We start from the raw sequence: 13776 nt of genomic DNA, 5'->3' as shown, positions 1-13776 counted from the left end.
CGTGGGCGGGTGAAGTGACGTCACGCGTATGCGTGCGCGCCGAGCACCGCGTGCTGTTGCCTTGGAGACAGCAGGCGCCGTTGGCGACGTCCAACCGTCCCGACCAGGACCAGAAGCGGGATTGGGATGGTAATGGAATTAGCTGGATTTGAACATTGAACTCAAACCCATCCCGCACGGTTTGGATAATAGTAAGCAGCGTCATATGATTATTGTAAATGCCGTGGTGCGGAAGCGAAAAGAAAATCCGCGATACAGTTCTGAAGGAGGGTCACTGGACTCGAAATCTTAATTGACTCTGCTTTCTCCCTCCACAGATGCTGCCAGACCTGCTGAGTTTCTCCAGCAATTCCTGTTTCGCTTCAGATTTTCAGCCTCTGCAGTTGTTTGTTTAAAAAAAAACTTGTGGATCATTCCACATGTAATGAATCTTTTTCTTAGAGCATGGAAACGGAACCTTCGGTCCAACTCGTCCATGCTGACCAGATATCCTGAATAAATTTGCCAGCACTTGGCCCATATCCCACAAACCCGCCCCCTAGCCCTAAACATTATGGGCAATTCACCTAACATGCACATCTTTGAACTGTGGGAGGAAACCAGGGGAGAATGTGCAAACTCCACAGAGACAGTTGCCCGAAGCTGGAATCGAACCCAAGTCACTGGTGCTATGAGGCAACAGTGCTAACTGCTGTAACGTTGTAGTTCTGTTCTTGTGCAATCCAGTGTTACAAGGAAATAGTGTAATAGCAGCACCATTTCAACTAACAGGGCCAGAATCGCGATATAACCAATATATGCTTTAAAAATTTGTGCTTTAGAAATAGTGTCCCCAGTTCGTCAGTCATGTTATAGTGAATTTGCATTAATGAAACACACGTTCGAGCAGAACGGCCTGTTTAAGGGAATCACAGGTTATGGGCAAAAGACAAGAAAGTGGAATTGAGGATTATTAGATCAGCTGTGATCTTATTGAATGGTGGAGCAGACTTGATTGGCTGAATGGCTTACCTCTGCTCCTATATAGAGTAATACAGTCACACAGTACAGAAACAGACCCTTCAGTCTAACTCATCCATGCCGACCAGACATCCCAATCTGACCTAGCCCCATTTGCCAGCATTTAGCCCTTATGCCTCTAAACTTTTCCTATTCATATACCTATCTGGATATCTTTTAAATGTAATTGTACCCGTGTCCACCACTTCCTCTGGCAGCATGTACCACCTCTGCGTGAAAAAGGTACCCTTCAGGTGCTTTATACATCATACCCATCTCACCTTAAACTATGCCCTCTGGTTTTGGACTCCCCTACCCTAGGAAAACAGCGTTGGCTATTTACCTGATCCATGCACCTCATGATTTTAAAAAATGGTCTCCAGGAGTTGCTGTCAGCTCCAGTGGAGTAATGATGACACACAACAGTTGATTTGGCTCATTTCTTACAGAAATAAGGTAATTGATCTACCTCAGCAGGTAGTGGCGGCAGGGTCAATGAATAGTTTTAAGGTGGAGTTAGAAAGCTTCTTGGTAGGCAAGGGAATCACGTCTTATTGGGGAATAGATGAGAATGTAGAATTCAAAACACAAACAGTTCAACCATGATGTTAATGAATTAGGAGTAGGACCAATTAGAGACCAACAAAATAACTTGTGTGAGGAGTTAGAAGATGTGGACAGGATTCTTAGAGAATATTTTCCATCACTTCACAAAATAGAAGGATGTAGATATTGTGGTTGAAGAGGGGGAATGCTAAATATTGGATAGCATAAGCATAGTGAGAGAGGAAATATTAAGGGGTTTAACCTCTTTGAAAGTGGAAGAATCACAAGGCTCAGAAAAAAAAAAGTCCTAGTCTACAAAGAGAAGTGCAAAACCAAAGATCAAAATATATGATGAAGGTCATCCCAGGAGCAAACAAATTAGGCTGCAGTATAACTGCTTCAAACTAATGCTGCTGGCTTTTACATGGTGTCGAGAGTATCCAGTGTCCTGCAAAACCTAGCCTATGCATGTGGTATCAATCAATCCTTCTGCTGACTGTGATTTGTGATGTTGAGTGTTTGATTTCCAGTGTTTAATGAGCATAAATTCCCTGCATTTAAATTTGGAAAGACCAAAACCACTGCCTTTGGGTCCTTTCCACATCTGTTTTACAGGTGTTGATTTGATTCCTCTTCCTGACTGCTGTGAGGCAAGTAGTAATCTTGACTGAAGTGTATGAACTCATGAATGGTCTTTGACAAGATTGATGTGAAAAGAATGTTTTGTATTGTGAATCAGTACAAGACTTGGGGCACTGCTTTAAAATTAGGAGTAGTCTTTTTAGGACAAAGACAAGATTGTTTTGTTTCCTGACGATTGTGTGACTTTAGAACTCTATCCTTCAGAAGGCAGTGGAGGCAGGGTCATTAAATCTTTTAAGGCAGAGGTTTATAGATTCTTGTTTGACAACAGAATCAAGGGTTCTTGGGTGTAGATGAGAATGGGGAATTTGAAATACTAACCAATTAGCCATGATCTTATTGAATGGTGAATTAGGCTTGCAGGTCTGAATGATCTATGGCTAGACATAGAGAACAAATGTTGTCATCTGGTAACATCCCATTTACACTGTAATGATTCACTGAAACAAGTGACTAGTTTAATATGAGCAGCATGTTTTGTGGATTGTATTACAGGTGGCACAGTGGCTGGCACTGTTGCCTCACACTGCCAGGGAACAGAGTTTGATTCCAGCCTTGGGCAACTGTCTATGTGGAGTTTGCACATTCTCCCCGTGTCTATATGGATGTACTTCACTTTCCTCCCACAGTCCAAAGATGTGCAGGTTAGGTGAATTGGCCATGCTAAATTGTCCATAGTGTAAGTGCATTAGTCTGGGGTAAATGTAGGGCAATGGGTCTGGGTGGGTTACTCTTTGGAGGGTCAGTGTGGACTTGTTGGGCCAAAGGGCCTGTTTCCACACTGTTTGGATTCTATGAAACAATAGAGAAAACATATTTATGTTATACAACATTGCTAAAATATTAACAGGCTGTTTAATTGAAATAACAAAAACAAAAATTAAAATGTTACAAAGTTAAATAGTCTAGATTTTCCTTCATTGTTAATTTGGTAGCAAGTGGTATAAGTTATATCATTACATCTAATCCTCCAGTGGCAAAGTGATTCCAAATGTTACTGAAAATTGATTTTAAAACATCACAGCAAGGATTATGGTAAATCAGACAGTGCACCCAAGATCCAGACGAGATTTTCTTCACAAGTAGGGAATTGATAAGCCATTGGTAATAGATTCAATACACCAATTTTGTCCTTGTTGGTATATTTATTCACAGGATGCAGCATTATAGATTTTCCCCCTCCTAACTACCAAACCAGTGTCCCAGCTGACTCACTTTACATTTTGAGAAACCAGTGAAATCAAATTCAGAACCAAACCCTCTTGTACATTTTTTTTAAATCGCCCTAACCTGGCATATTCTGATTCACCTCCAGAAGTTGAAACGTAGACCTTGTGGTCTAGAGATAAGGACACTGCCTTTGTGTCATAAGACCCATGAGATTGTTTAATCAGCTGGCTAAACATGTTATGACCTGCCTCCAGTGTAAGTGGAACTTGAACCCAGACCCGCTGGTCCAGAGGTAGATTCCATTGCAACATAAGCATCCATGCTGACTCTGTTTATACATGCTCTCAATCCTTAATCAAAAAATATCTATTGCTTGTGCACTTGTATTTTTAACAACAACGAATCTTTAACAGCTGTGTTCACATTTCTTTGCATGAACTTAATTAATGAAAAGAATCAGGAATTCTATTGAAGCAAAAACAGAATCTTCAGGTTTATATTGGAGGTTTAACTTTATGATCACCAATGTTCAATCTTCATTTTTAAATAAATGCTTCTTATTATAGTCTTCATTGGGGAGTTCACTTTTCATTTATGGCAGAAAAAAATGTAAACCTCAGAATATTGTGGCTTGATTTGTGCATCCCATCCTTTGTTTCAATTATTTGGTCTTATTTAAGTAATTGATCAGTAGTGCATTTAAATAAGCTGTAAGAAATATCAATTAATAAAGCAAGTTAATACAAAATGGCCACTGAATATTTTCTAAAGTTGATTTTATTTTTATCTCTGAAGGCAGCTAAATGGTAACCAGTTTATGACTCTTTGATAGCTTTTGGAAGTTTACTAAGAAAAGTAATAATGTATTTTTGAAGCAAAGTCATTGCTGTAAGTTACAACAACCTGGATTTATACGGAGTCTTTAATGTCGATAAGAATTTCAAAGCAACTCATGGACGTGGAACCAAACATAAAGTTTGTTGCTTGAGTTTCATTTGCAGCATCATTTTAAAAAATCAAAGTCTAATTCAATTAATAAATATATTATGATCAATATGACTCTAGAGCCAAGCCATCACCTCCTACTATTTGTTGGACTAAGTGGTGTCCATGAAAAATGGCTTAAATGCAGGAACATTGTGATGAGTCTTGAATTCAGTAGGGCAGAGCAATTGAAGTCATAAGTGATTTACCCCACCATGCCCTTTTTCTGCTGTAGGTACCAGCATTACAAAAAAGAGGGTATTTGTCCATAGGAAAGTCTGAGCCAATAGTTTCATAATTGAAATACTAAATACAAATAGTCCTAGTCCTGGTGCAGACATGATGGGTAAAGTCTATTTCTGTGCCATAAACTTTCCATCATTTTAAAATGTGACATCTCCATTAAAATGAGGCACTTATGCATTTTGTAATTGATTCCAATTGCATATCATCTCACGCAGGCATCTAATTTCTTGGTGACAGTTATGCTTCTTAAACGGAAGTTTCTGCCCTCACCATCATCCGTTTGTGCAACAGCTGGATCAAAGATTTTTTCTCCACTTTGTACCTGAAACAGAGCACAGTTAGAATTCTTGCATTAAATTAACAGCATAGACATTCTCTAGTTTTATAAATGAATCAAGTTAATACCTGTCTAAATTCTCATTTTAGCAAGAATAAAGATCAGACCCTCAGGAAAGATTGTTAATGACTGGTGCAGTTTGTTTTGGTTTCAGAAGGATCCCACCATTTCATAATGGATTGAGATCAAAACAGTGTCATACAACATAGAAGTAGACCCTTTGGTCCAACCCGTTCATGCCAACCATAATCCCAAACTAAACTAGTCCCACCTGCCTGCGCTTGGTTCATATCCCTTCAAATCTTTCTATTTATGAACTAATCCAAGTGTATTTTAAACATTGTAACTGTACCTGCATCCACCACTTTCTCTGGCAGTTCATTCCACGTACAAACCACACTCTGTATAAAAACGTTACCCTTCATGTCCTTTTTAAATCTTTCACCTGTCACTTAAAAATATGCCCCCAATTGCTGCTGAGCCAACTTCTGCCTGAAAAAATGAAAGAAATCAAAGCAGTTCCTGAACTACATAAATTAAAGCACCTTATTTATATCAGGTAATTGTAGGGACTAGGGTAACAGCAGAACTTAAATTCAGAAAGGCGGGTATAATGGAGAGAAATAAAATGTCCAATTGGGAGCGGCCTAAACTTTCTGGAGATCAGGGAAGCATTCCTATACAGTACTTCCCCCCATACTCATGGGAGATACATTCCTAAACCTACCATGGAATCCTGAAACTATGGATAGGAGTGAACCCATTCATTTAAATGGGAAATTTACCTTCCCAGTAGTCCCTGGTCCTTTGTTCTGGAAGGTGCCCTATAATATGTTCGGGCCGTGGCAAACCGCGGGTAACTGAAACCGTGGAAAACGATTCTGCTGATACAGGGGTTGCCCTGTACTTACAGCTTCCAAAAACCTGAGTTATCCAAAATTTCTAGGAACGGCAGTCATACAGATTGTCAATCCATTATTTTTCTCACAAAACTAAAGAGCTCCGTATTGCTAACAGAGATTCTGATCCACAAGGTCTCCACAACAAAACTCCCATCTACATTTCAGAAACAATTAACTGGATATTGGGAAGTCTGGGCCATTGTATTGAATGGCTTCTTCTACTTTCTGATATCCTTCCCATTTGAATTTTACTTGTTAAAGAAACCCTGCTGTGGTTTCCTCACTCAGGTTACAGTTCAACTCAAAGGTGAAACCAATGATGTCATCCAATCCTCCAGTCTGCATTGTTAAAGAAGGTGCTGTTGGTTTCAGGCAAGTGCCTTTGCTATCTGCTTGTAAGTGCCAGTTAAAGTTGAAAATAACAGGATCCTTGCATGAAATTAGCTTCCTGGACAAGTGCAGCAGTCCAGGCTTTTGGCCTTGCAGAGCAGAGCCGTTGGACCCTCTAGTCCTGGTTCTAATTTAAATACAGAAACCAGTAGAATTGGTAATACTGGTGGCGAACCATAACTCCCGCAAAAAAAAACACTACTTTTCATCATGAACTGAAGACAAACTCTTTTATATTTTGATATGCAGAGTTTTTGAATGGGTCAGTCATCACTCCGCAGCCTGCAGCCCTCCCGTCCAAAACAATGCTCACATCTCAAACTTTAATAATGCTCACAACCCTGATCCCCACAATGCTCACTGTGTGACATAACTCATAGTCTCCAAACCTACCCTTACCCCAAACAATACTCACCTTTGGAATTGGAAAAGAATTTGTTGAGAGGTGAGGTGATCATTGTCAAAGAGGGCTGAACAGTATTAGGAAAATATTAGCACTGTTGTGGTTGCTGTGGTGGAGTGCTTTGACACTGATTTACTTAGACTTCCACTTCTGAGCTGACTTTATATATGCTATGAAAAGCTTTTAAAAATTCCCTATTAAAAGTACAATGTACGTATGGGACAAATAGATCTGCTGAAATATGGCCATCTCTTTCCAATGTCACAGGAAATTGTGCAGTAATCTAAGCAGTATAAAATTGGCATTAGAAGTTTAATTTCCACTGAAGGAAAACTTCCCCAGGGTCCACAGGTTCATTAATGATTTAACAGGAGTAGCAAATGAGTAACTTGTCAAAAGATTTAGACCAGGCTCCCTGGACAAATGCAACTCTACCAGACAAGTACAGTTTCTCAGGAGAAAAGCAGCCTCCTAGACAAACACAGTTTCCCTGGAGAAATGCAGACTTCCAAATGAAATGTTGACAGTTAGAACAAATGTAGAGTTCTGGAAGAGATGAAGGATCCCACGAGAAATGTTGACTTTCCAAGTATGGCTGTTCTGAAAGGTGCAGTGTTGTTATACTGCACTGTAGATTCTATCAGAAAAGTAAGGATTCTTGCAAGTCTTTTTTCCCCATTGGTCAATCACCCTCTAACAGTACTCCAGTGCTCATTCCAGCAGTTGATACTGCTCCTCTATCTCTAACTCAAATGGAATTGCTAGAAAGATGTCCTGTTTTTTTAAAGTGTGTTATCAGATTTCTGTAGATTTTAGGCAATTTGAATTTTACTTCTTTACTAATACCCGTTTTAAGCAAACAAAAATCATGTCTTGCAAACCTCTCCCTCTGTATTATCCGTAGATTAGATTCCCTACAGTATGGAAACAGCCCCTTTGCCCCATCAAATCCACAATGACCCTCTGAAGAGCAACCCACCTAGACGCATTCCCCTACATTTACCCCTGACTAATGCACCTAACACTATGGGCAATTTAGCATGGCCAATTCACCAGACCTGCACATCTTTGGATTGTGGGAGGAAACCAGAGCCCCAGGAGGAAACCCACGCAGACAAGGAAAGAATAGGCAAACTCCACACACAGAGTTGCCCGAGGCGGGAATCGAACCCCAGTCCCTGGCGATGTGAGGCAGCAGTGCTAACCACTGAGCCATTGTGCTGCTAATGGGCAAGTTCGGGGGTAACAGTGACATTGCTGATTGGGATTCTGACAATAGCATTTGACCCCCTATCTGCATATAGTCAAAGTTTCTAGTAGGACTAATCATCACATATAATGTCATCCTTCTGAAAAGCAGAACAGGAGGGCCTCCAACTCCCTCAGAGCCAGCTGTCGGAGTGAACAGGAAGTCTGACACTCCTGTTTTTATCTGTCAGCCAGCGCTCCCTGATTGGACCAGATTAATAGCCCCAATCAGGGAACTCATTCTATAAGGTCCACCTGGCTGATCTCATTACAATCATAACACTCTGCCCCATCCACAACCCTTAATCACTCCATTTACATTTTTTAAAAGCAGTCTTGGAATGCAACAAAAATCATCCTTGATGGTAATGGAAATGTTTACAATTACTGATATTTTTCTTCCCCAAGTCTAGTTTGATAAGTCAGAGAAGATAGTAACAGTATTGCAACATTACAATGGAATAATCCCCACTGTCTTACCGGAGTTTGATTTTTCCAATAACTGTCTCCTCCTCCTCATTTAGTTTCTGAAGAAACGTTTTTAAAAGAGGAAGTTCAAACTTGATATACTGAGCTACCTGTCAGAGGGAATAATGATAAGAACATGAACAAAGACTTGAAATGATTGACATATTATAGAGATTTTGGGAGCTTGTTTCTAAAATTTTACTTACATCAGTGCTGATTTCTTCTGCATCCTTGTCCATCAAAAATATTTTCACGATTTTCCGTGATGGTCCATGAAGCAATCTTTCCCACAATGGAAACGCTGTATCCTTAAGCCTTTTCTTTTCTGTAAAAGACATTTACAGATTGAGAAGTAACAAAGATGTTAAAAAATTGTCAGATTATGCTCTGACATTATCATTTATATCATGAATATGCCATTTACTATCATAAATATGCCAATTAATTAGGTCCTGAAGAATTTAATGGCAGGATCTCCATTTTATTTTGCACTATAACCTGGCGTTGTGTGATTTTAACTTTGTACACCCAGTCCAACATCAGTACCTCCAAATCATTTTATTTTGTTCCACTTTCAGCATAGCAGAATCCAAATTAATAGGCTGACTGGATTCCGAGTAAGAAAACTGGTGACATGAGGTTGCAGTTAAGGACCTCTGGGGACAGAATTTAGTAATTCAATCAAAAAGACAGCAGCAGTGAGTATTCTGGACTAAAGGAGGGTGGGTGTGTAGAAAGAGATTGAAATCAGAAATGTGGAGATTGAAAGTTTTGTTGAGGGCCAAGGAAATAGTCTTCCTTCTTCTGGTCCATGGATAGATGTAAAAGTCACTTAACTCATTGAGCCATCAGATACTGCCTTGTTCCTACTACCAGGTTTCCTAAGCATTGGTGTCTGTTAAATTTAAATCAAAGTCTAAATTGCACAATGAGAAACTGATTTAAATACACAAATGTGGCCCACCACTTGTGGGCCATGAAACACAGTACTCCGAAAATTACAAAGAGCACACATATGTTGAAGTTTTGAGAACATATAATTTTTAACCAACACTGTCTAAGTGACCTCTTTTGTCTGCAAACCTGTTTAACTGCTCAGTGAGGAAGTTCTCACCAGTTGCTTTCTCACTGAACAGAATCAGATCTACTGTCGCAGCTTTCCCATTCAAACCTATGTTAAAACTGCATTGAGTCCTACTACTGGTGTTAGTAGGACGCCATCTTTTGAGGTTTCCTCTTGCTTTAGATCTCATTGCAACCACCTGCAAAATCCAACAGGTCAACACGGAGAATGTTTGAGATTTGAGACGACACATAGCCTGTCCACTTTGAACTGCTCACTTGTCCAATTTCTGTTGAAAGGTATTGCCTTTATATAGCACATTGCATACTTATCACGCATCTCAAAATGTGTCACAGCCAATGAAATTCCTTTTAAGTGTAGTCAGTGTTATAATGTAAGAAACTCAATGGTCAGTTTGCACATGGACAGCTCCCATGAACATTAATATGATGATGACCAGATCATCTGTTTTTAATGATATTGACTGACACAAACGTTGGCCAGGACACAGAAGATAGCTCTTCTTTAAATAGTGCTCTTGATTTAATGTCTCATCAGAATGGCAACACCTCCAGCACTGCAGCAATCTCTAACTGCAGTGGAATGTAAACCTTGATTTTTGCGCTCAAGTCCTGGAGTGGAACTGAAACCAGAACATTTTGAGCCTGAGACAAGAGTGTTATCAATTGAATCAGACCTGACGCTAGGATTAAAATTGATTCAAAGGCCTTAGGTTAATACCGTATCCAGATACTCAAGATTATACTGCAGCTTTGACTGAGATCATTGAATGACATCCCTTGAATGAGATCAAATGCAGTTATTTCACTGAGGTGCAAGTTCTGCCTTCTGAGAACCTTAAGCGCAAAACAAATTCTCATCAACCTGTTTGGACATGTTATGATAAACCTCCCGGACAGATGATACTCAAACCCAAACCTTCTGGTCTAGCAATAGGGACACTACCACTGTGCTACAAGACCCTGTGCACTTGAGAGTTACAAACACAAAGTTTATCTAAGTAGTTAATTAATTGACCTTTGAATAAAATGCACATGTTTCAATCAGGAGAACATTTTTGGTCTGCCATTTGGTGATCTGCCATAAAGAAGGGAGGAATTTTAATTTTAAAGAATGTAAACATTAGCTCTTGTAACCCATCGGACTAGACTTCTTTTTCACCTGATATGGAACAGTCCTGGATTGCTTACGTGCTTCAGGCCCATTTCTTGAAAAATTCAGCAAAGGGACCTGACACCAACATATTTGTTGGAAATGTTCAGTAGGATCACAGTGTTACATGTCAAGGAGGCTAGAAGCCTGTGCACAAACTATACACTGTGTCATTAGACCTTTAGGAGTAGTGCTAAATAAGCAACCTCCAAATGTTATGCCTCCTTCTGCACAGCACTGTTTGGACCAGGGCTGAAGCGAAATTGCCAACAAATATTTTTCAATATTTGACTCCCATGGCACTCTCACCTCCCCTTGTCCAATCATTCCTGAGCCTTAGCCTTATATGTGCTTGTATCTCCTCCCACCAGACCATTGTATAATGCATAGAGCAGCCCTTCATGAGTTTTGTCATTTCGCTCCAGAACTCATAGGACATATCTCTAATCATTATCAACTGAGACTAGGTCAGTTGTGGCCAGGACCAGCAAAAGAAATGCTATAGTATCTCCTCCCATCTATTGCATTAGTTGGAGGAGGATGTCCCATAAATAATGGACTGTAAGGAAGGTAAACAAAGAAGAAACCCAACTCAGCAAATTAGAGTTTTTGATTGATTTAGCAGAATAGATTAAGGTATGTTTAACACTCGTACAATGGTGTTATTCCAGATCTTGGTGTTATTCCAGATCTAGAGGTTATTTGCAATACAGAGTCATGTTAGTCCTAGATGTTCCAGAATCAAAGAGATGGTTATTGATCCAGGTACCAGAACCCTAAAGTCAAATTAATAAAAAACAAAAAGGGATTTTTGGTGGATACCTTACCTTCATTTGCATGAACGACATACAATGCAAAATCATTTGGATCATTTTCTATCTGTTATGGAATAAAAAGGTCAAACCAAAAAAGTTATAATATATTATAAATCTCATACTTTCAGGTACATTTCTGTCTGTGGTATCTGATATCCTATGTCATGTTTCTGTCGCTCTGTGCTAATTTTCTTCCGTTATAAATTCCTAACACAAATTTCTATTAGAAATCCGCATTCTGATTCTGATTATGTAATGTTGACATTTGCTCAAAATGCCATATGAGCATTTGTTTCAATAATTGCATTAATGAACAACAAAAGATTTCCAACAAATATTGCTATGAAGGTGTAGGTGTGTACTGTACTTTCAAGAGAGAGGAAGCTAGCAAGGATTGACTGAAAGCACAGAGTGTGCTGAACAATTTAAAAATGTAACATTTGGTTGACACAAATAGCTGGTGCTGTGTTGCCATGGTACAAAAACACATTAAATATGGCCAATCAGTTTAAATTATGCCCCAGAGACCAAAGTCCAATCAAATTTGAATTTTACTGTTTGGGATTACATTAAACCAATGAACTGACCTAATGTTTTGGGGTATAAAACTGGACATTTTGGACAGTTAGAGGGAGAATGGCAAAGAGCACCCACGAATAAAGACTGCCAGCTGAATAGCTGTCTGAAAGGTACCTATCCATAAGAAATTTGTGCAGCAGAAGGTCGAAGCTGACCTAGAGAACTCTACGGAGTGAGTTTGATATCCAAAGATGACAACTGGATTTGAAATTGATTTGCTGTAAATGTAAGAGGGAATTTATCAGACCAGTATTATAGAGTGGGAGGTAAAAGATAGGTTTAAGAAAAGGGAGTTGTAAATAGCTGTTGTTTTAATGTTCTCAGTTGGACTCAAAGAAAAAAATGTTAATTTTTACTTTAAACAGTGAAATCTGGGATAGTTCTTTGCCTCTCAAAATTTAACAGATTCAGCGCTAGGTGAGCTTCTCTGTGTGCCCTGCTTAAATTAGCAGAGGGGTTTACCCTGTGTTGTAGCAACATATAGAATTCACAGTACTGTAACATTGTTAAATGCATCCACTGTTTTTTGATGTTTTATATAACACTCAACTTCAAGACTTGAAGGTAAAGCCTATTCTCAGAACTGATGGTTTTAACTAGATCTGTAACATTGTCAGCTAAAGCTTTGTGTTATATATTTTTCTTTACACAATTATTTTTTAATTACATTAATGTAAAGAGCAAATGTTAAACTTTGTTTGAGATAAAATTCTTGTGTTGTTGTAGGACACAGAAATATCTTGCAAAACTTTTAGCTCCATGGGTTGGGGACGGTGGAAGAAAATAGAGGGTGGGTGAAGGTTAAAAACAGAAACCCAACACATATCCAAAATGCTAACTTCCATTGTTAATGGAGGAAGATGTGAGGTGGAGGGCTGTGAATAGTTGTGTGACTGATCTGCTCCCTGGAAGACATTGCTTGCTTCAATCCTAATCTCTTTGGCATTTTAGTCTTGGGAGCTGGGCTGTTCAAGAAAACAGTGCAACTGAAGGGAAGTGTGCACAGCTGATTGGGACCTTGGTTCCTTTCCAGAATAGTTTGCCGTTCATGAGTAACAAGAGCATTTCCTTCCAAGGTACTTGTCAAACATCCCATGATCTAATTCCTTGATTAGCTGGCTTCACTCATTCGTGACACAGCCCCAATCTTCAACCTGATGCCTGACTCCCCTTCTAATCTCCAATGTTCAGATCTGCCACCTGTGTCCTGACATCCAGCTGTCCTACACACCACATTTCTGATGTCCAGCTGTCAACCTCCTCCTCGGACCTCTGATATTCAATTATCTATACCATGACCTGGAGACTGAATTGAAAAATTTGAACCTGCATTCCTGTCACTGGGGGGACAATTGTGTTTTTGCATTTGATTCTTGTCTCCAGTGACTAGTGACTGTCATAAACCATGACAGATCTTCTCACTCCTTCAATAATCAATGACCCTCTCCCCACAATCACTGCAGCCTCTGTGTAAAATTAAAGTCATAGAGATGTACAGCATGGAAACAGACCCTTCGGTCCACGCCGACCAGACATCCCAACCCAATCCAGTCCCATCTGCCAGCACTCGGCCCATATCCCTCCAAATTCTTCCTATTCATATACCCATCCAAATGCCTCTTAAATGTTGCAATTGTACCAGCCTCCACCACATCCTTTGGCAGCTCATTCCATACACGTACCACCCTCTGCGTGAAAAAGTTGCCCCTTAGGTCTCTTTTATATCTTTCCCCTCTCACCCTAAACCTATGTCTCTAGTTCTGGACTCCCAGACCCCAGGGAAAAGACTTTGTCTATTTATCCTATCCATG

General features: G+C 39.7%; 1 protein-coding gene across 6 annotated transcripts in view; it reads right to left on the bottom strand.

Annotated features, from left to right (window-relative positions):
* Positions 1–3039: 3039 nt before the first annotated feature.
* Positions 3040–13776, bottom strand: part of rassf6 (Ras association domain family member 6) — a 72785-nt gene continuing 62048 nt past the window's right edge. For all 6 annotated transcript variants that reach the window (XM_043719345.1, XM_043719296.1, XM_043719315.1 and 3 more), the window contains 4 exons: positions 11399–11450; positions 8542–8660; positions 8348–8445; positions 3040–4909 (listed from right to left, as the gene is read on the bottom strand). In XM_043719345.1, the coding sequence (XP_043575280.1) occupies positions 4834–4909; positions 8348–8445; positions 8542–8660; positions 11399–11450 (345 nt within the window). In that variant the 3' untranslated portion in view covers positions 3040–4833. The remainder of the gene's footprint in view (positions 4910–8347; positions 8446–8541; positions 8661–11398; positions 11451–13776) is intronic.

Source organism: Chiloscyllium plagiosum, chromosome 2, assembly GCF_004010195.1.
Source record: "Chiloscyllium plagiosum isolate BGI_BamShark_2017 chromosome 2, ASM401019v2, whole genome shotgun sequence".
Classification (NCBI taxonomy): domain Eukaryota; kingdom Metazoa; phylum Chordata; class Chondrichthyes; order Orectolobiformes; family Hemiscylliidae; genus Chiloscyllium; species Chiloscyllium plagiosum.
This window is presented reverse-complemented; position numbering and strand designations above follow the sequence as displayed.